Source organism: Chelonia mydas, chromosome 1 (genome assembly GCF_015237465.2).
Source record: "Chelonia mydas isolate rCheMyd1 chromosome 1, rCheMyd1.pri.v2, whole genome shotgun sequence".
NCBI lineage: Eukaryota > Metazoa > Chordata > Testudines > Cheloniidae > Chelonia > Chelonia mydas.
In genome coordinates, this window is record NC_057849.1 from 113,143,492 (window position 1) to 113,170,389 (window position 26,898).

The 26,898-nt window shown below is 40.9% G+C and overlaps 2 protein-coding genes across 8 annotated transcripts in view; one reads left to right on the plus strand and one right to left on the minus strand.

The window, feature by feature from the left end:
• FHL2 (four and a half LIM domains 2) overlaps positions 1-21,436 on the plus strand; it is a 62,801-nt gene extending 41,365 nt beyond the window's left edge. For all 7 annotated transcript variants that reach the window (XM_037897810.2, XM_037897802.2, XM_043536481.1 and 4 more), the window contains 4 exons: positions 11,487-11,661; positions 16,754-16,923; positions 18,139-18,325; positions 20,180-21,436. In XM_037897810.2, the coding sequence (XP_037753738.1) occupies positions 11,487-11,661; positions 16,754-16,923; positions 18,139-18,325; positions 20,180-20,331 (684 nt within the window). In that variant the 3' untranslated portion in view covers positions 20,332-21,436. The remainder of the gene's footprint in view (positions 1-11,486; positions 11,662-16,753; positions 16,924-18,138; positions 18,326-20,179) is intronic.
• C1H2orf49 (chromosome 1 C2orf49 homolog) overlaps positions 1-26,898 on the minus strand; it is a 60,437-nt gene that overhangs the window by 15,842 nt on the left and 17,697 nt on the right. Inside the window, exon 4 of the mRNA XM_043536462.1 lies at positions 7,605-7,663. Coding sequence (XP_043392397.1) covers positions 7,605-7,663 — 59 coding nt within the window. The remainder of the gene's footprint in view (positions 1-7,604; positions 7,664-26,898) is intronic.

Genomic DNA, 26,898 nt, shown 5'->3' on the forward strand with positions numbered 1-26,898 from the left:
GAGGAAGGGGAGCTATGAAACAGAAAACATGCATGTCTCATACACTCTTGTAGCAGAAAGCGTCCATAAAACTAACAACTGGCTACCCAGGAATTCCCCCCTGTAGTAGAAGCGACAAAGAGTCCTGTGGCACCTTATAGACTAACAGACGTATTGGAGCATAAGCTTTCATGGGTGAATACCCACTTCGTCAGATGCATGTAGTGGAAATTCCCAGAGGCAGGTATAAATATGCAAGCAAGAATCAGGCTAGGGATAACGAGGTTAGTTCAATCAATGAGGATGAGGCCCTCTTCTAGCAGTTGAGGTGTGAACATCAAGGGAGGAGAAACTGCTTTTGTAGCTGGCTAGCCATTCACAGTCTTTGTTTAATTCTGAGCTGATGGTGTCAAATTTGCAAATGAACTGAAGCTCAGCAGTTTCTCTTTGAAGTCTGGTCCTGAAGTTTTTTTGCTGCAGGATGGCTACCTTTAAATCTGCTATTGTGTGTCCAGGGAGGTTGAAGTGTTCTCCTAGAGGTTTTTGTATATTGCCATTCCTAATATGTGATTTGTGTCCATTTATCCTTTTACGTAGGGACTGTCCAGTTTGGCCGATGTACATAGCAGAGGGGCACTGCTGGGACATGATGGCATATATCACATTGGTGGACGTGCAGCTGAATGAACCGGTGATGGTGTGGCTGATCTGGTTAGGTACTGTGATGGTGTCACTGGTGTAGAAATGTGGGCAGAGTTGGCATCGAGGTTTGTTGCATGGATTGGTTCCTGAGTTAGAGTTACTATGGTGCAGTTTGTAGTGGCTGGTGAGAATATGCTTCAGGTTGGCAGGTTGTCTGTGGGCAAGGACTGGCCTGCCTCCCAAGGCCTATGAAAGTGAAGGATCGTTGTCCAGGATGTGTTGTGGATCAGTGATGATGTGTTGGAGAGGTTTTAGCTGAGGACTGTATGTGATGGCCAGTGGAGTTCTGTTGGTTTCTTTCTTGGGCTTGTCTCGCAGCAGGAGGCTTCTGGGTACACGTCTGGCTCTGTTGATCAGTTTCCTTATTTCCTCGTGTGGGTATCGTAGTTTTGAGAATGCTTGGTGAAGGTCTTGTAGGTGTTGATCTCTGTCTGAGGGGTTGGAGCAAATGCGGTTGTACCTCAGCGCTTGGTTGTAGACAATGGATCGTGTGGTGTGTTTGAGATGGAAGCTGGAGGCATGAAGGTAGGCATAGCGGTCGGTGGGTTTTCGGTATAGGGTGGTGTTAACGTGACCGTCACTTATTTGCACCATGGTGTCTAGGAAGTGGACCTCCCGTGTAGATTGGTCCAGGCTGAGGTTGATGGTAGGGTGGAAGCTGTTGAAATCGTGGTGGAATTCGTCCAGGGTTTCCTTCCCATGGGTCCAGATGATGAAGATGTCATCAATGTAGCGTAGGTAGAGAAGGGACATGAGTGGACGAGAGCTGAGGAAGCGTTGTTGCAGGTCAGCCATAAAAATGTTGGCGTATGGTGGGGCCATTCGGGTGCCCACAGCGGTGCCACTGGTCTGGAGGTATAGATTGTCACCAAATTTGAAATAATTGTGCATGAGGATAAAGTCACAGAGCTCAGCAACCAGTTGTGCTGTGGCATCATCAGGGATACTGTTCCCGACAGCTTGTATTCCATTTGTGTGTGGGATGTTTGTGTAGAGAGCCTCTACATCCATGGTGGCTAGGATGGTGTTTTCTGGAAGATCAACAATGCATTGTAGTTTGCTCAGGAAATCAGTGGTGTCACGGAGATAGCTGGGAGTGCTGGTGGCATAGGGCCTGAGTAGAAAGTCCACATATCCAGACAGTCCTTCAGTGAGAGTGCCAATGCCCGAGATGATGGGGCATCCAGGATTGCCGGGTTTGTGGATCTTGGGTAGTAGATAGAATAACCCCGGTCCGGGCTCTAAGGGTATGTTGATTTGTTCCTAGGTTAGTGTAGGGAGTGTCCTGAGTAGATGGTGCAGTTTCTTAGTGAATTCCTCAGTGGGATCTGAGGAAAGTGGCCTGTAGAATTTGGTATTGGAGAGTTGTCTGGTAGCCTCCTTTTGGTAGTCAGACGTGTTCATGATGACAACAACACCTCCTTTATCAGCCTCTTTGATTATAATTTCAGGGTTGTTTCTGAGGCTGTGGATGGCATTGCATTCTGCACGACTGTAGTAGGGGACTCACCACTCAGATCTCTTCGCAGCTGAGCATGATGTAGCAGCTGTTTCCTCTCTAGTCCCCTCTGGCAACGGTCACTATGGTGCTGTGGCAGTTTGCCCCATCTCGTGACTCAGCCCTCTGGCCAGGTCTCATTTTAATCCCATCCTCTTCTGGGGTAACAGAAAATACAAGAAGTAATTCCAAGACCAGGTCTCTGGCCCCTGACCCTAGGCCTGATGGTCCTTACATCCTTCAATCAGGGTTTTAAATCATCCTTATTCCCGTATGTCAGGGGAGCTTCATGCCACCTTCTCAAGGCTGGTAGAGGAACCCAAGTTCAGCTGCTGTGCTGGCTCCCAGTCTAGGGACCCTAGGATCAGCCGCCAAGATCTGCTTTGCCAGACACCTGATCACAGCCTCCCTGGATTCCTTCCTACTATTAGCCTTTCCTCCGGCCTTTCTCCCAGCCCTTTCTCAGGCTCTTTGTAATGAGCAACACCTCCCAGAGCTCCTTCCCACAGGTCCAGTTCCTGCCCTTGTGTCAGAGTCAGCCACAGGACCTTACTCCAGTACTGTGTCTTCCAACCATCTTCTCTCCCTGGGCTTCCTGCAAGTCTCTCTACCCTATAGTTCTCAGAGAGTGATAGCAAAGCTCTTATCTCTCTCCCTGCAGCTCCAGACTTCCTTCCTTTGTAGCACCACCTAGCTTCTCCCCATCTGGGCATTATGCAACCAGATGTGTTAATTGGTCTCTCAGACCCACACTAATCCTTTCCCCACATGTGTGAGGTAGATACGCGCCCACTGCACCCCTGCATAAATGTATTCTCTCAGGAACACCAGCTCTACACCCCACCCCCCAGGTTAGCAGATGTGGTCAGGGGCAAGGGATTGGCTAGAGTGCTCCTCTGTTCCAGCTCTCTGGTGACTGCCAAAATGACACCTTCAGGCCACAGGCAGCTGGACATGGGTTAAAGCAGCTTTAAGGCTGCTCTCCTCTAACTTACACCGGAGGCCAAATTCATCCCTGTCTGGCCCTGGAATCAGAGAGCTGCAAACATAGCATAAGGTCATCTTTCCCCATTCCCCTCCAATTCTGCACTGAGCATGGCTCAGCTGAACCCAAGAGTGGTGGCCTGTATTTTCAAAACCATATTGAATAGGGTACAATCCTGCAGTCTATGTATAGGACCCCAGAAATAATCTCAAAACCTTCCTAGTCCAGTTTAGAATGTAATAGTTAAGCCACTTACCTCAGACATTCATAGATACATTTTCCATGTCCAAATTGCTCATGTAACAATCACAAACCACTGCCAATAAGCAGTTTGCACAACTATGATTTTCATGATGGAATTACAATGGAGAGTTGACCTAGGGTGGTGGAAATGTAATGGGGGGGGGCCATGAAAGTGCACTGGGGGGTCTAAGGACTAGGCACCTATTAAGGGGTGCAGTCAGGAGATTGGACTCTCAAAAAATGTTACAAATGCCAGTTCTTCTCTTCCCAATTCATTCACCCACTGTGATGCTTTAGGGTTCAATGCAGACCAGTAAGGGGTTATGTCACCACCTGTCCTGCCACTCTGTGTGCTTTTAATGCTATAGTGCTGTGGCGAACAGCCCTAACACCAACAGACAGCATGCAGGTCACACCATGGCTTCCAGCTCCTTTTTGCAGAGTAACCCCATTCCCCCCACCCACCCCGCCCTGTATTTCCCCAAAACTGTCTGCTCTGCTGCGTCCAGCCCCCTCCTGGAACACACGCAGAAGTTAAGTTCACTTCTCCTTTAATGAGACAGTGAACAGCAGCTCATTCATTTAACTGGGGTTTGACAAACACTATTTTAATCACAGCACTGAACTGGTTTATCATAAAAGTAACACAAGTTCATTAAACAAGAAGTCCTCCGTTTAAGTGATACTTGATATCACTAAGCTAGAAGGGGTCATAAGCAAACAGAAGTAAAAATACGCTTCTAACACTAAAACTTAATTTCAGCAAGTTTCTCACCTGTGCTCAATTCCCAGAGACTTCAACCCCCTTGGTTGAAGGATCCAGCGTTCTGTGATTTCAAGAGCTCTGACCCCTTTAATTCTTCAAGTGATGGATGCCAAAATGTCCTTTTCTCCCTGCTTATATCTTCCCAGAGTTCATTGGCCCTGCTTCAAGAGGCTTCCTGGGGGTGCAATCTCCAATCCCCACTGAGATTGTTAAGTAGTTAGGGCTCACCTGGTGGCTTTGCTTATCTTGCATGTAAATGTGTTTTTCTTTGTCTTTGGTCACACCTTGCTTAATTTACATTGGAGACAGCTAGATAGCTGCCTTCCCTCCTGTGTGGGAGAAAACTTCTTTCTCCCTTTGGTCACAGACTCAGTGAACATCCATAATTCCTCATCTAGTGTTAACACGCACATTTCACAATGATATTAATCACCAGTGTGTCATTAGTTCTCAAATGATATATTATATGACACCTTCTAGATCCAGATTATGACACCAGTGTGTGAGGTGTAGTGAGTACGTTAGGCCTGACAAGAGTTGCTGACACAAAGTAGTGGATCCTCAGTGGGCCTCTGTGTCATACCCAGCCCAACTGAGAAGTCACTGGGAGGGCCCCTTTAGGAGATAGGAGAGAAGGTTTTGCTACCTATGGCAGGGAACAGGCAATAATCTATGAAATGGTAAATTCAGTGCCAACTTTTCTATAGCTCATAAACACACAGAACAGGGAAAGGAGAGAGTCTGATTGACCTGATGAACTGAAATCATATTTCTGCCCCTCTCTAGAATGCACTTTTGTTCTAATGTCTCTTTCTAATACCCTGAGAAGATATTTCCATGTGTTGACATTCAAGAATCCCAAAACTTGGACTGAATTCAACAAATCTCAGCCAAAGTATTCAGCAATTACTCAGGCTGAACTTTTCAACTCAGTTTTATGGATGTAGGGAGTGTGGGTGTTATCCAATATACTTATCTTCTGTGTTTTTAAACTAGACGCTCTTTAATGGCTGATAAAGGTAGGTAGTAATATTTTAATATTTCAGATGACTGGGGTTTTTTCGAAGTGTAAAGAAAAGACACAAAACTGTCTTTGTGGAGAATATAACTGCAGTATTGCAAATGAAGGTGAAAGTTTCTCAGTGAAGATTTGTTAAAAGTTATTGGAAAGAATAACAAAACAGATAAATCATTTCTACTATTATAGTTTTCTTTTTACTGCAGGATGGATCTATCCCACAGGTCTTAAAACAGCCCCCTTCCCCCCCCCAAAAAAAACACAAAAATAACAATGTTGACAAGCATTGTGATGTGAGTTTAGAATGAAGCTGATTTTAATCATTTTATCTACTGCATGTAAAATAAAAACCGAAGGCCAATGAAGGATCTGTATTTGTTTTCTTGTTCAGGTATAGCTTCTATACAGCTGAAAATTTTCAAACTAGAATTTGATACATTTAAGAAACACCCTATGGACCTGATTCTCCTTTCACTTATGCCAGTGTAAATGAAGAGTAACTTCACTGAAGTTACACTGGTGTAAGTGAGAGTAGAAGCAAGACAACCAAGTAAGATTACTTTTTTCCCCAGTCCTCAATGTCACTGATGGAGCCCTGAGGATCTCCATTTGTTTATGGACTTCTGAAACTCCCTGTAGGCCCTTGGTCATAGCTACTGCCATGCTTCTAAACCGAGGAGTCTCTCTGCAGCTGGCAAAGCGTTCATTTTTGCCTCATGCACAGAGCCGGATTAACATATAGGCAAATTAGGCACATGCTTAGAACCCAAATTTGGGGAGGTGGTGAACAGGGGCAATTTGGCTAATGAAAGGGCAGGTGGGCCAAATATGAGCGGCACTGGGATTTTTTGCACCAGGTCACAACGCCACTCACTCAAATTATGGAGTGGCACTGGGCTAAATTTGAGTGAGTGATGTTGTGATTTGCTGCAGGGAGTCATATTAGAAGGTAGTGGCCCAGAAGCGTATGCGTGCCTAGGGCCCAGTGATGGGTTAATTCAGTCCTGCATGGCACTTTTCTGTTATCAATGGCCAAGTGGCTCAGTTCATTGCTTCCTCAGACTCCTACTACCCGATAGCCAGGTAGCAAGAGGCCAGAACTGGGATAAGGATTTGGGTGCCTCATTCTCCACTGCTTTGTACCTTGAGGGGTCTTTTTCAACTGTGGAAAGTGGGTGTAAAATATTACCACAAGTACAGTTGACGTATTTGCTTTGGTAACACTTCATATCCACTGTGCACAGGTGTAAATGAGCACACAATGTTCAAGGCAGTAGGGGCCTGATCCTCCTTTGATTTACACCAGTGTAAGTCAGGAGTATCGTCTATGGAGTCAAAGCGGTGTAAAATAAGTGCCTGTGAGAGGACAGGAGGGGCAGGCTCTGGATCTCCAGCACAGCAACGCAGAACACAATCCACTAAACCCTCTCTGTAAGACATCGAGGCCATGTCTACACTAGTGAGTTTACAGCAGCACAGCTGTACCAATGTAGCTGGGCCGCTGTAAGATCACTTGTGTAGCCGCTCCATGCGGATGGGAGAGAGCTCTCCTGTCGACATAATAAATCCACCCCTAACGAGTGGTGGTGGCTGTGTCAGCAGGAGAAGCTTTCCCACTGACATAGCGCTGTGCAGACTACCACGTATGCTGGTGACTTTTATGTCACTCAGGGGTGTGTTTTTTCACACCCCTGAGCAACATACGTTTTGCCGACATAAGTGGGGTAGTGTAGACAGGGCCTTACACTGAAAAAAAATTTTATTTTATTTTTTTTTTACTTAAAGGGTTTTTTTAAAAATCTTGCAATCTCTTTATAGTACTTGAGTGGATGACTGTGAATATAACTCACAAATTATACAGACTGGTACTTTATTGAAAATTTTGGTTTTCACAGAAACACAGTTAACTAAATGACACCATGTGATGTTAATAATACATCTGGCCTGAGGCCATCGTGTTAACTGTAAGCATTTCTAGCTAATGTTTATAAAACTCTGACAGGCAGATTAAAAACGTTGCGTATTGAATGGCAGGAAGCACTGATAGACATTAAAAAAATACCCCCGTGTTGCTTTCAAAGCCATTGCACATTATTCATATGCCAACAGGTTCCTAGGATCATCTCTTAAGAAAGAAGGAATTTGTATTAAAACCATTAGGTTTCAAAGCCCAAGTCACTGGTGGACTTGTGCTGCAGCTATTGTTCCCCACTCTTGCTTGCTTGAAATACTGAACATTCTTTCTGGAAATTCCTCTGTAATTTTCAAAACCTCAGATGTTCACATTTGCTTAACGGCTTAAATTTGACTTTTGAGTTGATCTTAGCATTCTTTACAAGTTTTTAAAAATAGTTTCTTTGCAGTCTCTTTGGCGCAGAGATCATCATCAATACAGGAAATACCCACAACTCACCTTTCTAATGCAGACCATAAGATGACGTATACAGGAATGAAAAAATTTGTTGGCAAAATCTGAGAAAAAAATTAAGAGGATTGTTGTGGAAGGCTATTCTGGCACCAGGTGGGCCAAAAATTAATCAAAATGATCAATCTTAAATATGCACGGCAAACAGAAAATGGAGCCAACAGTAATATATGGAACAGGATGGTTATCTTAAAAAGAAAAGGAGTACTTGTGGCACCTTAGAGACTAACCAATTTATTTGAGCATGCTCAAATAAATTGGTTAGTCTCTAAGGTGCCACAAGTACTCCTTTTCTTTTTGCGAATACAGACTAAACACGGCTGTTACTCTGAAACCTGATGGTTATCTTAACAACACTTCAATTAAATCTCAATCCTTTGCTGAGCTGCAATTCTTATTTTGCTTTGGCACTGAAAATCTGACTTGTCTGATATCCTGTGTTGTGTTGTGAAGGGAAAAAGAGACACCAAGGACCTTCACCTATACATTTTCTAAGCAGCGAGGTGCTGGTTTTAGCAGTGCATCACTCAGTCACAGGACCTGCACACCAAAAATTTACACAAAACTTTGAAATTGTATCCTACTCTTCCTGCCTTAGATTCTAAGGAGAACATTGTTTCTAGTAAAAATGCTGATGTTTTCACTAATTCATGAACACAAATATATTTGGTTACTTTCCTGTTCATAACCTCTCTAATCTCCTTCTTCCTACTGTGGTCTCTGAGGAGACCAAGTTCAGTGGAAAACACAATGGCTTGAGTAGTAAAGCCTAACAAAAAAACAATACTGTTTCAGGGCAATAAGGGATTTATGCTTATAAAACTGAGTAACTCTAATCTTACGATTTTGTTCAGTTAAAAAAAATGTTATTCACCTACAGTCATATCACAGAAGAGGAAAAATAAATTGTCTCCTGAATGTGTAAATTTTGGAAGAATTATGGAAAAAATACGATCTCACCCTCACATAAGAAGGCTTGATTTGGAGAAGTTTGCTTTGAGGACAACATTATGTAATGCAGGACTGACCTTTGTGGAAAGATCAGGCTGAGAAGCGCCCCCATCCTGTTTCTAATTCAAACAAGTTTATTAAATTAGGGGTTTTTTATTCATCAAATGAAACCAGGTAGGGGAGGAAAATTATTTTTTGAGCTCAGATGAAAAGTTACTTAAGTGCTAAATATTTTCCCTGTAGATTCTGCTACAGGCTTTTTTTAAGCTCTGCAGAAGCATGCAATTTCCCCCTTCTGCTTTAACCAGTAACACATATCCCTCAGATTTGGCTAGCGCGGTCTTTCTTTGCATAGGCTATACAACATTCATACCATAAACAAATGTGCATGTGTACACTTTGGGTCAGAGACCCATGATCCATCCAGGGTAATCCTTCTACATTTCTCACCTGTGCTTGCTTCCCATATTAATAGGATAACAAGATCTCTTAACTATACATCAGTTGGCACAAGCTAGCATACATTTTCAAAAACAGCCTCTAAAGTTTCACCCACAATATTGGAGGCTGGTTTAAAAATCAGGGTCAATGGACACGTTGGGTCAGATCCTCATCTGCACTCTGGCTGCTTTGCTCCACTCGGGTTGCACAAAGCAGGTATGAAGCCAGCTTAACCAGTCTCTTGAGGATGCCTTCTAGTGCTGGGGGATCCTTGAATGTCATACTACCATGGTAATGGCTTTATGTCTCCCTCCTGGCCTCATCCATGCAGTGAGGATGGATCAAGTGTCTTTATATCCATGATCCCTGCTGCTGGAACAGCTCCTCGCAGTTGTGAGCAGCCAATGCAAATTAGAGGAGGTCTGAGGCTGCTCTAGCTTGCACTGGAGACTGGTCCAGCGGTAGGACATAATGTGGCTTCAAGTCACCATTGCACATCATTGCTCAACCACAGCTCAGCAATTTCTCTAAGCCAATAGGTCTACATTACACTTCAAGATTTAACCTAGCTTTGTTTAGCTTTGATTACTCTAGAGGCTTCTGGACAAAGAACATTTTACTGTTAAAAAAAAGAAAAAGGCATAGGCTTCATTATTTCCAACTTTAAAAAGTACAAGCTACATTTTTGGAGAGGCTTATATAAGCAAAAAGTGGGGGGGAGCAGTTAACAGATACCCACTTTACCAACTTTGGAGGTAAAAAATACTTTGAAGAACACAGCAAAAAAAAAAAAAAAAAAGAAAAAGAAAAAAGAAGAGATAAATTCTTATTTTTCCAGTTTCCTAAGTTTAAAAATGCCTCCAGTTTCACAAGAGACAACAATAAAGAACATAGATCTGCAGTCATTCCATTTTCCAGCAAGCTTCACATTTTGGAAAACTCCCTGTTGGCTCTAGGTTACACTTTTCCAGGAAAAATATTATTCCTTGGAGATCATGATTAAGTTGTTCAACTTCTTTTCAGGAAAGTAATGTAAATATCAATCTCTTCAACAAGATAGGGTTTTTTTTTTCATTTTGATGTTAGAAAATCTGATATTTAAGGATCAGAAACTGGTTTGTTTCAGAAGGTTTTGTCTGACGTGAACAGAGCAAGTTGTATGAAAACAGTGAAATAGGAATCTCTATGGGTGTTACACTTTGTGTGACCTCAGAGTTGGAAAAAACAAGAACATCCTCAATGACTACTTGAAAAAAAGATTTGAGGGAGTTGAGGTGAGCAGGGCAGGTGTTCAAACAAGATTTTCTCCCTGTGCCACTGTTAATGTTCTGTCTCACTGATGATAGAAAAATGTTGACATTCCTTGATTCATTGTTCTCTCTTCTGTTCACCAATATAATTTAGTGTAAGCAGTTTGTCAGTTATAGATAAGTCTTTAAATGGAAAGTGAAAGGTTAGTCTTTCCAGTGTATTTTAAAAATTGCCTTTTCATGATACAGGAATCAATGCAAACTCTGAGATCCTATACATTTAAGAGGCAGATGCCCTTGGGTAAGTCAAGAATTCTGATTATTCAACCTATGCAAAAATGCAAAGGGGTTGCGCTCTCCTTTTTTTTTTTTCTTTTTTTTTTTCCTCAAAACCTCTTCAGTTGAGATTTATTTTGTAAAACCAGGATGGTTTGAATCTGGGTTTTGTCTGAAACACCAAAGACTTTGGGAGTTACAGTGGACATGGGTTTTTAATAATTTCTAAAAGGACAATCCTTTAAAATCATTTTCTGCACTGACATTTCAGTGGAAGAAATATTGTTTGGAACTGTGATGCCAATCTTAGTATCAGACAATTCTAGAGTGGCACCTACAGAAATGATGTGACATTGCATCTATATGGGGTGCCCATGGCAAAGTAGCAATGTAAGTAGCAGCAAAGTGGTAGTAACAGTTCTGACCCATATTTAGCATCTTAGTAAAACTGAACTAAATCTAGTCCTAAAAAATGGAGAGATACATGGCCAGTTCAATCCTTAGTGTAATTAATAAATGGAATTAATACCAGAGATGAACGTGGAACAGAGATTTCTACCAAGACCCATGTTAAGAAGGAATGACCTAGAAGACAACAATGGCCAAGACAGAGGTAGAAAATATATTATATTTCTGTTAATGACTTAATTCTCAGGGGAAATACATAAATGAGACTACTTGTTTCTCTGCGGTATTACAAAAAGCAAAGGTTACGTGGTTTGGGGGGTTTTGTTTAAAGCCTATTAAAGGAGATGGAATTGTCTTTTGCCCTTTTGAGTAACCACAGCAATTCAGTTCATTGTCAAGCAGGACAATTTGTTTTCCTGAGCTGTATGAATAAGCCTCAACACTTGGCTATGTGATTCAGACTTGAATATGCTTGGCTATTCTCCCAATTTACAATTGTGCAAATTATTCATTCTATTTATTCTGTGGTTTTGGATTTCTATAGGATCTGTCCTACAAGGACCGGCACTGGCATGAAACCTGTTTCCACTGCTTCCAGTGCAAGAACTCATTGGTGGACAAACCTTTTGCTGCAAAAGAGGAGCATCTACTTTGTACTGAATGCTATTCCAATGAATACTCTTCCAAATGCAATGAGTGCAAGAAGACTATCATGCCAGGTTAGGATATACCAATTTTCATTTGTTTGTACTTTAAGGCCTGCCCCAAAGCCCACTGAAGTCATTGACAGTCTCTCAACTTCATTTCATTTTATATGGTTTAAAGGCCAGAAGGAACCATTTTCTGTATATCACAGGCTATTCATTTTCATCCAGATGCCCCTTTATTAAGCCCAAAGACTTGAGTTATACTAAAGCATTTCAGTCCTCAGGAAATTAAACTATGTGCCACTGGGAGACAGAGGGAGAGATGAAGGTGTCCAAATGCCAAGGCTGCTGCAATGGCAGGAAATTGGATGAGACCAAAAAAAGAAAAAAAAAAGCTGGGTCAAATATCAAAACTAACCCCAGCATCCTTTGTAACAAACATCTTTACAGTACTGAATGTCCTAATTCATAATCTGATGGGCCAGTTGGGGATGTTATAACCTATGTTTTAAGTTATCCAGATCACCTAATTCACGTAATAGATTTCCATACATCAATTATACAAATGAGATGTATTAATACAAAGAAAGGGGGAAAAGTAAGTCTCAGTTCTACTTTTAATTCAATTTTTGATAAGCATTCACATCGTGCCATAATCAATTTGTACACTGTATATGCAGCCTGGACAGCCAAAGTTCTTATACACCTTGTCTGTCTAGTGTTGTCTCTCTTTCTTGTACGCTATCTTGACTGACTGCTACCATCTGAAGAGCAACAGGGTGCTTTTAAAGTTTAACTTTTTACTTAAATAACTAAATTGGGAGCTAAATACTCCCCATTTAGCTTTTCAATGAAAGGTGAAAAAAGCAGCCAGGCTACCTCCAGAGTGCTGTTGAGTCCCTGAGTCTGAAACGAGGGAACCAGTTCCCTTTCAAGTTCAGCTATCCAAGAAACAGCTGCCTCTCAACAGCTGACACTTGGGCACATGGTAAGAGACCATTGAAACATGCTCTGTTGTTTACAATGCCATAACATTCCATAACAATTTGAAGGCTTAAAAGGGAAGAGTTTGGGGCTGGGTCTAGAAATAGATAATAAAACCAGTTTTTACTCTTAAAATTCAGGAATCCATTATGTACGCCTGGTAATGATCAGCGATAGGATGTTATTCCAGCTGAATTCTTTCTGAACTGGCACTCTCATGTCAACCATGTGAAAATTGGCATGGGTGCCTGACAGGCCATTACATAAAAATTGCAGGGGCTTGGGATATAAGATAGGATGTACAAATAGAAATAATGCAAAAGTCTTTAAAAGCAGATGGCCAAAATTGCTCAGGGTTCCACATTTGTACTCTTTCCCCTTTTCAGGAGCATAGATACATTACTTGTGTTTTATTAGTTGAGAACTATAGCTAATTGTCAGGTTTCAGAGTAGCAGCCGTGTTAGTCTGTATTTGCAAAAAGAACTGGAGTACTTGTGGCACCTTAGAGACTAACAAATTTATTTGAGCATAAGCTTTCGTGAGCTACAGCTCCCTTCATCAGATGCATAGAATGGAACATATAGTAAGGTATGTATATATACACACATACAGATAAGTTGGAAGTTACCATACAAACTGTATGTTAATAGCTAATCGTGTCATTTTTAATTGTGAGGAGGAGTGTTTATGAACCTTATTTTAAATTAGTCATCTCCCAGTGTTTGGTGTACTCCATTTATTTTAAGCTTACAACCCAGACAGGAAATCAATTAATGAAAAATTTTGCAACCACATCCCTGCCTAATGTATGCAGCGAAAGCCACCAGCACACTTGGTAATCAGGCTGCTCTACACCAGCGTTTTTCAAAGTTCAGGTGGCGACCCACTACTGGGTCATGGCATGTCAGGCGCTGGGTCACTCTGGCCTGCACCACCAACAGGAACATTAAAAGTCCTGACGGCGGTGCTGCCCAGCTAAGGCAGGCTAGTGCCTACCTTTTCCAACACCGCACTGTGCCCCAGAAGCGGCCAGCAGTGGGTTCGGCTTCTAGGCAGGGGGGTCACGGGGCCACGCTGCGCAAGCCCTGCACCCCTCCTGCACCCCAACCCCCTGCCCTGAGCACCCCAAACCCCTCAGCCCCAGCCCAGAGCCCTGAACCCCTCCTGCACCCCAACCCCAGCACAGAGCCCCCTCCCACAACCTGAACCCCTCATTCCTGGCCTCACCCACAGCCCTCACCCCAGCTCCCCAGCCCTCTGCCCCAGCCCTGAGCCCCTCCCACATCCCAAACCCCTCATCCTCAGCTCCGTTGGGTCGAGGGCATCAACAATTTTCCTCAACTGGGTCCCCAGAAAAAAAATTTGAAAACCACTGCTCTACACTGTATGCACCACTGTGAGTAGAGAGCTACACATGCAGTATCCATCTTCTTCCTTAGTGTGCTATATGAGCGGTGATGCAGCAACGGGGTCAGTGCCCAGGTGGATTAATTCAGGAAGACCCAAGACAGACAGGAGAGATTAGATACATGTCTAGATGGTTATTGATGCTGCTCTTGGTCTTTACTTTGCTGCACCGAATGTTCAATTTAGATGTGATAAAGCAGTTTTGTGACATTAAACACTACAGTAATTAAAAGACTGATCATGCAATCTCCACACAGCCTAAACTTCCACTGATTTCAGTCTGGCAGATATAAAATTAACAAGGAAGCCTCACTGGACTGTGCTTCATTGTCATCACTACCTCAGTTAGAGCCCAATGCATCTTGCCTCCCAACCAAAGATATGAAAACAAATATTTTGCTCCAGCATGCAACCCCTCTCAGATTCCAGATCTCCTCTCATTAATAGCCAGATATTTTTCTTTTCTTCAGGGACTGATTCTGTTGCTCCTTTGTCTCATCTGAAAATTACACAAGCACTAAGCGTATGATTAGATTATTATTAATGTAGTGCATTAATAAAATAAGAAACATTAAGGCACTGAAGTATCATGAAGCAAGATAATTGTCAATTAACATATTTGCTATGCTGCTATGAATCAGTTATTTCTTTATTATTTAATGTTTCATTTTTAAAACATGTCCTATCATATGTCTCAGGACACATTTTAGAAATATAAGAAGAGAAAAAGTAAGTGCAGGAATGACACACTGGGCTATTAAGGGAAAGATCTAAAATCTGGGGAAGGAGAGGTGGGAAGATCCTTGGATAAATGCTTTTGGCATCCACTGAAATCAGTCAAAGGGCGGAATCATGCCCTTACCCACCAGCTAATACCTGATCAGCTTGTCGCAAATTGATACTCTTTTAAATGTAAACATACGATCTATACATTTTGTTTGACAATACAAATGGTAGTAATTTCTTTTGTAGTTATATTTTGCTTCTGGCTTGGATTATTCTTGTTCTAATTTGCTGACATAGAGAAAAATATGCATCAGTACATGAAGAAGTTTGCACATGAAAATGTGGCATCTGTGATATTGTCTGGAATGCTTAAGAACAACCTCTGAAATGCTGGGGCAAGAAGAGGGCTTAGGTTCCTGACTCCAAAGAATTAAGATTGTTTCAAGTTTTTTCTCCTTTTCTCAACAAAAAGCATGGTTTAAAGGCAACTGATCTCAGAGAAAGTTTGAATGGGCATGCAGCCAGCCAACAATGCTCACAGGGTCAGATGCTTCACCGTTTAAATCAGAGAAGACTGTGTTATCGATTTTGTTAGACTTCAAAGGCATAGAGCGGATGTGATGGGTATGTCCTGGCCCAACTAGTATATGTTTTATTGGAAAAATCCCAGGCAGTTAAGTACCAGGCAGACTGCGAGAGCTACAAAAGGATGTCACAAAACTGGGTGACTGGGCAACAAAATGACAGATGAAATTCAATGTTGATAAATGCAAAGTAATGCAGATTGGAAAACATAATCCCAACTATACCTATAAAGTCTAAATTAGCTGTCACCACTCAAGAAAGAGAACTTGGAGTCCTAGTGGATAGTTCTCTGAAAACACCCACTCAATGTGCAGTCACAAAAAGTGAACAGAATGTTGGAAATCATTAAGAAAGGGATAGATAATAAGACAGAAAATATCATGTTGCCTCTATATAAATCCATGGTACGCCCACATCTTGAATACTGCGTGCAGATGTGGTCGCCCCATTTCAAAAAAGATATATTGGAATTGGAAAAGGTTCAGAAAAGGGCAAAAAAATGATTAAGGGTATGGAATGGCTGCCGTATGAGGAGCGATTAATAAGACTGGGACTTTTCAACTTGGAAAAGAGACAACTAAGAGGGGATATGATTGAGGTCTATAAAATCATGACTGGTGTGGAGAAAGTAAATAAGGAAGTGTTATTTACTCTCTCTCATAATACAAGAACTAGGGGTCACCAAATGAAATGAATAGGCAGCAAGTTTAAAACAAAAAGAAGTATTTCTTCACACAACACACAGTCAGTCTGTGGAATTCCTTGCCAGAGGATGTTGTGAAGGCCAAGACTATAACAGGGTTCAAAAAAGAACTAGATAAATTCATGGAGGATAGGTCCATCAATGGCTATTAGCTAGGATGGGAGGGATTGTGTCCCTAGGCTCTGCGAGAAGCTGGGAATGGGCGACAGGGAATTGATCACTTGATGATTACCTGTTCTGTTTATTCCCTCTGGGGCACCTGGCTTTGGCCACTGTTGGAAGACAGGATACTGGGCTAGATGGACCTTTGGTCTGACCCAGTATGGCCATTCTTATGTAAAAGGGTCAGGGACTAACATAACTGGCATTTTCATCAGACTCTTCCGCTTGTTCTTGTATTTGAGGCACAAACACAAAGCAGAAACTAAATGAAAAAATAACTGTAGGACTTTAATAAAAGGTGTGGAACAGAGCGAAGGTAAGGCTAATACTGCAGATTTCACAAGAATTCCTAATGAATGAATTCTCACAGTGCCATCTGAAGGAAGCCTGCGGCTCTCTGTAGCTACTCCTCTCTCCTTACCATAACTCGCAAACTCTGGAAACTTCCTCTGTGAACAGCATCTAACTCCTTGCTATGCCAGCTAATCACTACACAAGTTCTAGCAATCAGTAGAACCAATTAAAAACTACAATGGTTAAAACTGCTATAACTGTCAGCATGAAGGGCTTCATTTTGTGCTTTGATCTCATGACAGGTACGCGCAAGATGGAGTATAAGGGCAACAGCTGGCATGAGACCTGCTTTATCTGCCATCGCTGTCAACAACCAATTGGAACAAAGACCTTCATCCCCAAAGATAATCAAAACTTCTGCGTACCGTGCTATGAAAAGCAGTTTGCCATGCAGTGTGTCCAGTGTAAGAAGGTATTATTCTTAATTTATGTATCTCAAATTTACAAATTTATCATACCTACCAAATTGGTGGAGGGTTTTTTTGTTTTTCCTATGTGTGAGAGAAATTGTTATGAAAACAATGATAAAATCAACTGACCTTAGGAAATGCAGTACAACTTTAGGGTCCAGTCCTGCAAACCCTTATTAACAAGTTCAATGCTTATTACCATGAGATGTTTCCTACAAGGGGATGACATCTTTAGCTCTGAGTGTGGGAAAGGCATGGAGGGTGAAATTTTCAAATTAAAGCACTCCGCAGTGGTCCAACCCAGCTCCCACTGAAATCAATAATATTTTCCCATTGACTTCAACAGGAGCTGAGTTAGTCTAATGCTGAATCCTCTTGGAAATCCCAACCATAAAGATCAAGAGGAAAAAGAAAAAAAAAGAGTTGCCATGTTTATAGCATATATTTTCTGAAATCAACATTTTTGAAGCCACTACTCAGTAATAAGTCACAGGTGTTTGCGGGATCAGGTCAATTGTTTGCACAACATATTTCCTACAATTCATACGCCACCATTCTATAGTGAATTAGAATTTAAAAATACCAGCGGAAGAAATAAATTATGACTTGATCCTGCAATCCAAAGTCTTGTGGTCGATTCGTTGCTCACATAATTTAGTATCACTGACTTCAGTGGGATGGTTTGAATGACTCATTATGTGATGGATGTCCAGGACTGGGTCAAAAAGATGCAAGCAAAGGAGAAGAGAGACATTTTCAGAAGAGATTTGAAATTAAATGTTTCGTTGATGAGGAGGAAAAATTAAAGAAGGCTGTTTCAGACAGCAGAAGCTTCAGAGATAAATTATTTCACCACCAGGGATGGGATTATGTGAAAGCACGGAAAGGAGGCCAACGTTGAGATGAGCACAAGGAAAGGAGTAGAGAAAAACATGGTAATGAAGCAGAATGGTGTAAGGGTTTTATATACAAAGAGGACAAGTTTGAGCAAGATTACAAGATGAAAAGGGAGCAAATGAGTAGTTTAAGGATGAGACTTTGCATAATTGGGCACAATAATCACTTATCCCAAACCAAGGCTTCCGTCTCAAGGTCAGTTCCTGCCAGTAATCATAAATGTTATACCTGGTTTAAAAATAAGTCATCCTCAGTAAGAAGGTGACCTCACAAAACCTCTTTTATTCTTGAAAAAAAAAAAACAACCCCCAACCCCACAGGCTATCACGACAGGAGGTGTGACGTACCGGGAGCAGCCCTGGCACAAGGAGTGCTTTGTTTGTACTGGATGCAAGAAGCAGTTGTCTGGACAGCGCTTTACCTCCCGGGATGAGTTTGCATATTGCCTGAGCTGCTTCTGCAATCTCTATGCCAAAAAGTGTGCGGGATGCACCAACCCCATCAGTGGTAGGTGTCTTACCACCATGATCTTCCGAAAACAATTAATTTTAAAAATATTTGTGAGCAATGTAGTGGTCAGCTTAATTTGAGAGACACAACAAGTATCCCAATCTTATCATATCCTGAATTTGAACACTTTTACTTGAGCAGTCTTTGGGGTCTTGGAAAAATTTGAATGAGTCCTTACTTTGAATTTTTCTCCTTTTCATTTGAGTTCCAGGGAACATGTAGACATATCCTAAGACAGCTTTGCATATAGTAGGACATACATACCCCATATGGTATTATTTCTGAGACACTACCGTACTTACCAACTGTAGTTTCCCTCCCAATAGAAAGTACATTTAATTATGTCTCATATTCGACTGCAATGGGGTTACCTGGATTTTCAGGATAGGTGCCTAGAAATCACAAGGCTTTGAGGCACTGCCATTCAATATAAAAATATTAAAGAGAACAATTATATAGTGCTGAATTAACATCACTAAGCATAAAAATATAACCCTCCATGTGAGGTGGTCAATGCTTTAGACATGTGAGTTATACAGTCCAAGACAGGTTCTGAGCCACAACTGAGTCTCTCTCTCATCTGACACGACCATTGCTCTGCCCCAGGCCATTATTTCACTCGTTGCCTGTCTGCTTACACCTCTCCTGCCATTACCAATAGGCCACTTTGGATGGCACACTTAGCACTTCTTTGCCATCATGGAAATTCAACATTTCCTGTCTATCTTTATGCTGCAATCTCCCCCCTTTGAGCTTTTTGATACTAACTTCACTTCCCTCCCAACTGTCCAAAATACTCTTGCCAAAATCATCTCTCACCTGTCAATTCAACCACGTTGCACACATCCTTTCAGTCTCTTCTCTGACTGCGCCCTCAGCATCAGGTTCAAACAGCTTGTTCTTGCTTCCAAGGTCATGCAACACATAGCTCATACTGAAATCTGGGCCCTTGTCCCCTTTCACATTCCTCCAAACTTCTGCTTCACCAATGAGGCCATCCTCAATGGCCCCTTCACCTCTTGCTCTCAAATATTTTTGCACTTTTTTCTCATGGTTCCACTTTCTTGACACAGCCACATCAAAACTGTCAAACCATTCCCTTCGTTCTACTCAGATCAGTCAATCCCAGTTCTGCAATGTCACCTTCACAATTGAGCAAGTTCACATTAAAAAAAAAAATTAAAAAACCCTAACCTTTCAGGACATATGTATCCCTGTACTGAATAACCGTGTTATCTTATTTCTGTAACCCGTATCTTTCCTCTCTGTTCTGACTCCCTCGTGTACATTATACCCCATTTCTCTGTCAAATCCATCAGTAAAGGCTCAAGTCCATCACTTAAGGTCCAGTTCATACTCACACTGAGTAGCATGAAGATTAAAGGCTGGTCTATGCTAGAAAATTACATCAAACCAGCTATGTCATTCAGGGATGCGAAAAATCCACACCCTTGAGTGACATAGTTAAGCTGACCTAAATCCCCATGTAGACAGCACTAGGTCGATGGAAGAATTCTTCCATTCATCTAGCTACTGCCTCTCTGAGAGGTAGATTACCTACGCCAATAGGAGAACCTCTCCCATTGAGAAAGGGAAGTGTCTACACTGAAGCTCTACAGCAGCGTAGCTGTAGTGTTTTAATTGTAGATAAGCCCTAGGATACTACTCACCACGTGTAAGGATGGCAAAATTAGACTAACACAAAGCAGGAATGGAATTCTCTCTCACAAAAAGTTTCTTTCATTGCCTTATATCCGATATCAATAGTAGTCCCCAAATACATTCTTACACTAAGCCACCTGATGACTGGTACTCCATTGTTTTTCCTTATCACTTTTGGTTTTTAAATAGGACTCGGAGGAACCAAGTATATCTCCTTTGAAGAACGGCAGTGGCATAATGACTGCTTTAACTGTAAGAAGTGTTCTCTTTCATTAGTGGGCCGCGGCTTCCTCACAGAAAGGGATGACATCCTTTGCCCCGAGTGTGGGAAAGATATTTAAAGTTTAAAACAAGGAGGAAAGCAGAGCTGTGCTTGCAATACATATTTTTTGAAACATGCGATGTTGTGTACTAGCTTTAGTCAACCATATGAAGACTCTACTCTTCTGTGTTTCTCAGTACCATTCACATCACGTAACCTTTTTTTCCTTCTGACTATCTAAATCCAAAGGTGGACTGGGAAGGAGGCAACAAATGATTTCAGAATCTCTAGATGAGTTGTTGATGGTTAAGAATTTACACTGTTAACCTAGATCAGTGCAAGACTTGAGATATGAAACGTTTTGGCTGTTATTGACATTTTCTTTTCTTCACTGAATATTTGAATTTACAAACCTTAGTCTTTAAGGGAGTGATATGTTTGAAGGATTACAATGGCTATGTGCTATAACTTCATAGATAGAGATTCAGGGTGAAATCTTGACCCACTGAAGTAAATGGCAAAATTCGGTTTGACTTCAGTAGGGCCAGGAGTTCAAGCCTAGTGTTCTTGGAATGTGTAATTGCAGTGTGCTGTCAAGTGTGTAGAAAGATGAGAATGTAGGGTGTAAAGGAGTACTTGTGGCACCTTAGAGACTAACCAGTTTATTTGAGCATGAGCTTTCGTGAGCTACAGCTCACTTCATCGGATGCATAGCATATCGTGGAAACTGCAGAAGACATTATATACACACAGAGACCATGAAACAAAACTTCCTCCCACCTCACTCCCCCGCTGGCAACAGCTTATCTAAAGTGATCCTCAAGTAGAGCCATTTCCAGCACAAATCCAGGTTTTCTCACCCTTTCCCCCCCCCACACACACACACACATACAAATTCACTCTCCTGCTGGCAACAGCCCATCCCATGTTTTACGAATACAGACTAACACGGCTGTTACTCTGAAACCTGTCAATGTAGGGTGTGTATCAGTGTTCAAGGATCTGTGCCATGCCTTAACTAGGAGAAAATGATTATTAATCACTTAAGTGGGAGTGTTCTGTAACAAATATTTTATTGCATGACTAGATGATCATTGTGTGAAGTACAAATTGTGATTGTCAGTATCAATTGAAATTACACTGCATATTGTATTTCTTAAAATAAAATCATTTAATAAATTCAATTTTTTTGTGATTTTGATTATTACTTTTAAAGTGTCAACATTTTCTAAAGTAGAGTGTACATAGAACACTTCCAAAGTTTAAAAAAATACAACATAAGCCATATAAATACAACCCACTTCCCTGAAGTACTAGTGAATTTGCAGGGTTCTGATAATTATCCTCAAATGGACACACCAAAATAGTAGGTAATCTCCCATGGATTTTAATGGGTGGAAGGCTCTCCAAACAGAAATAAATAGTAACTGAAATGTGCAAAAAGACCAAGTAATATCACCCACTAAAATAATTAGTGTATGCTCAATTGCTGTATTTAAAAATATGGTAAAAAGGATTCTTCTGAAAATGAAGTTTTTACGTCAACTACAATTTAGGACAGGTGGTCAATTTAGAATCCGTATGGCCTTATATAAAAATATTGACCATGTCCAAAACATTGTATGATTTTATGGGTAAAACACAGCAATTTTTTGTTTTGGTTTGGTTTTCTCACCTAGTTTATCATGAAATATCTGAAAGCATTTGCAGACATTGATCTCCAGAAGTGTTTTAGCCCTAATTTTTCCTAATAATGGTTCACAATTACTAGGGGTATGTTCTTATATAATTGAGTCTCTTCTCTGGAAACTCAGAGTGCAAAGTTCTTGCCTTTAGCCAGAGCTAGTTGATCTATTCATTACAAACTGGAAACCCAAAATTAATTAAAGAAAAAAGCAACATGAACTATGGTTAGGGGGATATTTGAAGAGTAAATAGCCAAAGACATAATTAACAGCTTTCAGATGGTTGAAGGCATTCTGCTTTTGGCCTCATCCCTCACAACACATTCAAGTCATGCACCAATATTCATCTAACACACAACTTATTTTGGCTTCTGATCTATAGTGTTCTTAATCTCTTTCTGATTTGAAATGTTGTCGTCCTTTAGCCTAATTTATGCTGTCAGGTAGTATTTTAGCATTACCAGGATCGGACCTTGCTCCAAAGGGAATAGGTCAAATCCTTCCCTGGAGTATGAGTACTGTATCACAGGCAGTCCCACAGGATAAAACACTGCTCAGGATTAAGGACTCAGATTTTAAGGCCAGAAGAGACCATCATGATCACCTAGTCTGACCTCCCGCACATTACAGGCCACAGAATCTTGCCCACCCACTCCTGTAATAGACCCACAACTTCTGGCTGAGTTACTGAAGCCCTCAAATCATGGTTTAAAGACTTCAAGTTACAGTGAATCCACCATTTACACTAATTTAAACCTGCAAGTGATCCATGCCCCATACTGCAGAGGAAGGTGAAAACCCCTATCTTCTCTGCCAATCTGATCCCAGGGCACCCTTCACCACCCCAAACATGGCAGTCAGTTAGATCCTGAGCATGTGGGCAAGACTCACCACCCAAACACCTGGGAAAGAATTCTCTGTAGTAACTCAGAGCCCTCCCCATCTAGTGTCTGATCACAGACCACTGGAGATATTTGCTACTAGCAGTCGCAGATGGGCCACAAACCACTGTAGGCAGTCTCATCAGACCATACCTTCCATAAACTTATCAAGCTTAGTCTTGTAGTCAGGCTGTTCCAGAACTTTAGTCCTCTAATGGTTAGAAACCTTCATCTAGCTTCAAGCCTAAACTTTTTGATGGCCAGTTTATATCCATTTGTTCTTGTGTCAACACTGGTGCTTAACTTTAATATCTCCTCCCCCTCCCTGGTATTTATCCCTCTGATATGATTGTTCTCCATAAATACATCTCCCCTCAGCCTTCTTTTGGTTAGGTTAAACAAGCCAAGCTCTTTGAGTCTCCTCTCATAAGGTTACTTTTTCCATCCCTCTGATCATCCTAGTAGCCCAGCCCGGCCCTACCCCGGTCCAGTTTTAATTCATCTTTCTAAAACATGGGGGACCAGAATTGCAGACAGTAGGAGCCTCATTAACACTGAAAAATATAATTTGTCCTTTCCTCTCCCCATGTTTTTTTTTTAAATATAGTTCTCACAGGTGACAGCAGTTGTCTGCTACAACCTCACCCAGAGCTGGATACAGCGTAATAGTTACCTGGCTTGTTTTACACATTACTTTTTAAGTACATCCTAATTTAAACTTTTTTCTTTTTTTTTTTTTTTTGTGTAACAATGTACCATTGCTGACCCTGTTTCCATTATTTTTTGCCTTCAGCTCCTTAGAGCCCTGACAGATACAAAATTTGTATCTGCATACAATCCGTGATCCGCAAACATGGTCCACAGCTATAAAGCAGATTTGCAGGGCTCTACAGATCCTTCTGTTATTAATGGTATGGTTTAATGGACTGAAATTAGAGCTGAGAAATGGGGACTTTTCTGAGTCTGTGCATGCAGCACTGGGTAATTCAATTCATAGCTCCATTTCCCCACCTGTAACACTGAGATAATATTTACCTCCCTCAAGTTTATACAAGGCTTTTATAAAATGGGAGAGCTGTCTCTAAGCTATTTTTATCATCTATCATTTTTCTATACCATATTTGTGAATTTGATTATTCCTCAGAGATGAACCTCTTTATGTCTTTGTATTCAATCTTATTTCAATCTCAGCCAGTTTCTCCAATTTATCAAGCTTGTATTTTATTCAATCATACCTTCCGAAGTCTTCATGTTACCTACAAATATTTCAGTTCAGTTACTGTGCTTGCTCAGTACAAGACAACTTCTGAACAGGTCACTCACTATGCTACAAGTGGTATAAATTTGTAATAAACATTACTGGTAGAGAAAAACTAAACTAACATCTCCCAATGTAGTCATGAATGGACTGTAACTGTTGACTGGTATATGCATTTTTGGGGGTGGTTTAGCCTCACCAGTGAAGGCAAGACTTTAATCCAGCCGTATGCTGTTTTTTTTAATTTACATAATTCTTTCTAGGTCTAAACGCAAAATTTAGCAAACAATTTAAGAGCTTAAGAGAACACACCAGAGATTTATTTGTACAGAAGTCACAAAGTAATTTCCCTTCCAGGGCAAATGTTAATTTTAACTTTGCATAGCTACTGTTGCAACATGTGTATTCATGTCCAACACCTTTTGGTCTGGCACCATTTCTAGTTTACATTTCCAGCAGAGAAAATTGTGGGTGACAGAATGTGCTGGCAGTGGAATAATATCATGGAAAACAATCCATTGAAGGAGACTCCTGGCACAAACTTCAAGAATAATGGCCATGTCAGACAGCAAATACCCTCTCTATGCACTTTCCAGATGGAAGTAATTTGTATTCAGTCAGTTAATTATACCTAATGTCCTTTCAGAATATAAGAATTTCCCTGTCATAGTTACCGATGGAAATCAGCTTTCAGAATAAAGAGAGAAAAGGCAACTCTGGAAATCTTTGTACCCAACATGGGTTACTTATTACCTGCAATGAAGTGCCTTTAAAAACTAAAATTAGTAGAGTAGTGCAGTTTGTGCAAACAGAACTGTGAACTAATTGTATATGTGAGAGTTACCTGCACAATCACATTATTTAATGAAGAAAAAAAGCCATCCAGTCCCAAACAATTTTGGTTTTTCAATATCAGATAAGTGAACCCTATCATTTTTATCACTGACTTTCTACATGAGCAAAAATGCACTTCGCACTCATACAATATTACCCACCTAGGTCCTTATACTGCATCTATCACCATGGTATCTGATCATGGTGCTGATTGCATTCAAGATGGCTCTCCAAGCAGTACGCCAGAAAAGTGATATTCTAGGCACTGTAAATAAATTATTCCAAAATATGGTAGCAGTTGTCCTTGAACTGTGTGCCTGGATGTATGGAAACATTAAGCACAGATGATATACTTTTTTCTACATACTTTCAGAATAGGTCACTTGGTTTCTGTATCCATGTTTGCATCCCAGACAGCTGTTGACAAGATTGTTCCCATATACGACAGGGTACTTACTATCTGCTAGTCTAAACCTTCCAAATGTTTCCATGTTGTTGGTCACCAGAAAAGTTCATTTTTATTTTAAGGAGCAATGTCAAATTCTTGGTTATATTGGGAATAAAGATTCAAAAATAATCCATGTTTCAAGGTATACGCTGAAAACCGCAATGAGCAGGTTGTAGCCAGGCCAAATTAATCTCTTCACTGCTGGTCCACAGAAGTTCTATGGGATTCCTAAAATATCAAGACAGTTTCAAAGGGTACTTGGGTAGAGGCCAAATTCCACTAATTTTGGCATGAAACAGACTTCCAAACTTGTCATCCACAGAGATATAAAGTCAGATTCAACTACCCTGTTAGTCATGTTTACTGTTTAAATCCATCAATTTTAGATTAGTATGCTGGTTGACCCAATACTGAGAAGCAGTGTATTTAGAATTTAATTTATTGTCTGCTGAAGCATACAGCTGGCCTCAGGAGTAAAGGTAAGTGCTGTTTTCTAGTATCCTAGATCTGTTTTACCTTCACATCATTCGCTGCAAGGTCAGAAAATTAAATTTTGAAAAACTGTACAATACACTGAAAAGTTCTGACAGCCCAATTTCATGCTCCAACAGAGTTCATGTGATGTCACCAGCAGTGTAAGCTGGTGCACTAAAAAGACAGAGAAAAATACACTTGTAAATTGTATGTTGGAAATCTCTCTCACCATTCAGCTGTTACTTTGAAACCAATGGATTTTTTTTGAAGTACTAATGTAGTCCATTTTTTTGTTGCACATGCCATTTGTTATGCTCTCCAACTATCTGGGCATCATGTGACCCTCAAATGAACTGTAATTATGTTCTTCTACCTTCTACACGAAATTCCTTCATTTAAAACAAACGGAGAAATAACAATATTCAAAAACTAATATGGAAGCAAAAAATAAATTGTAATTTTCTTACAAGATACTGTTATTTTAGGTTTAATTCTAGTTAAAAGTTGAATCACAGTGAATAAGAGAAATCCCTCTCATACTTCTGGAAAAAAAAAGCATTGTCAAAACCACACAAAGGCGTTCTTCCTCAGGATATTCCAAGATGGAAGCCTCCTGTAGCTTTTCTTTCCTGAGTGCGCCTCCTGCAGGAAGCTGTAACCTGATCAATTTGCTGAGCTTCTGACTGCAGGAATTAGCCCTCTGGAATGTCCTGCATGCAGCAGAACCAGAGTGGAAAGTGTCAGTGCAAAGAGAGGCTACACAGAGATTACCATAAATCTTGCACACTGCAGAGCACAGCTCCCTAGCAATCTCTTCAAGACATCTACCAGGTGGGTTTGGGGTGGGAAGAGACAAGCCAAAATTTCAAATTAACTTTTTAAAAAAACAATATATTCATCATCATTGTGCACTAGTAACCTTAGAAATGTCAGTACAACTCTGGGAACAGTGTTTGTTAAAAAATAGCCAGGAGGACATAAAACACAATTTTATATGTAATGTCCTGTCAATGTTTTTCTAATTTCATGCTAACTTGGCAATGTATCTGGAATCAAACAATAGTTT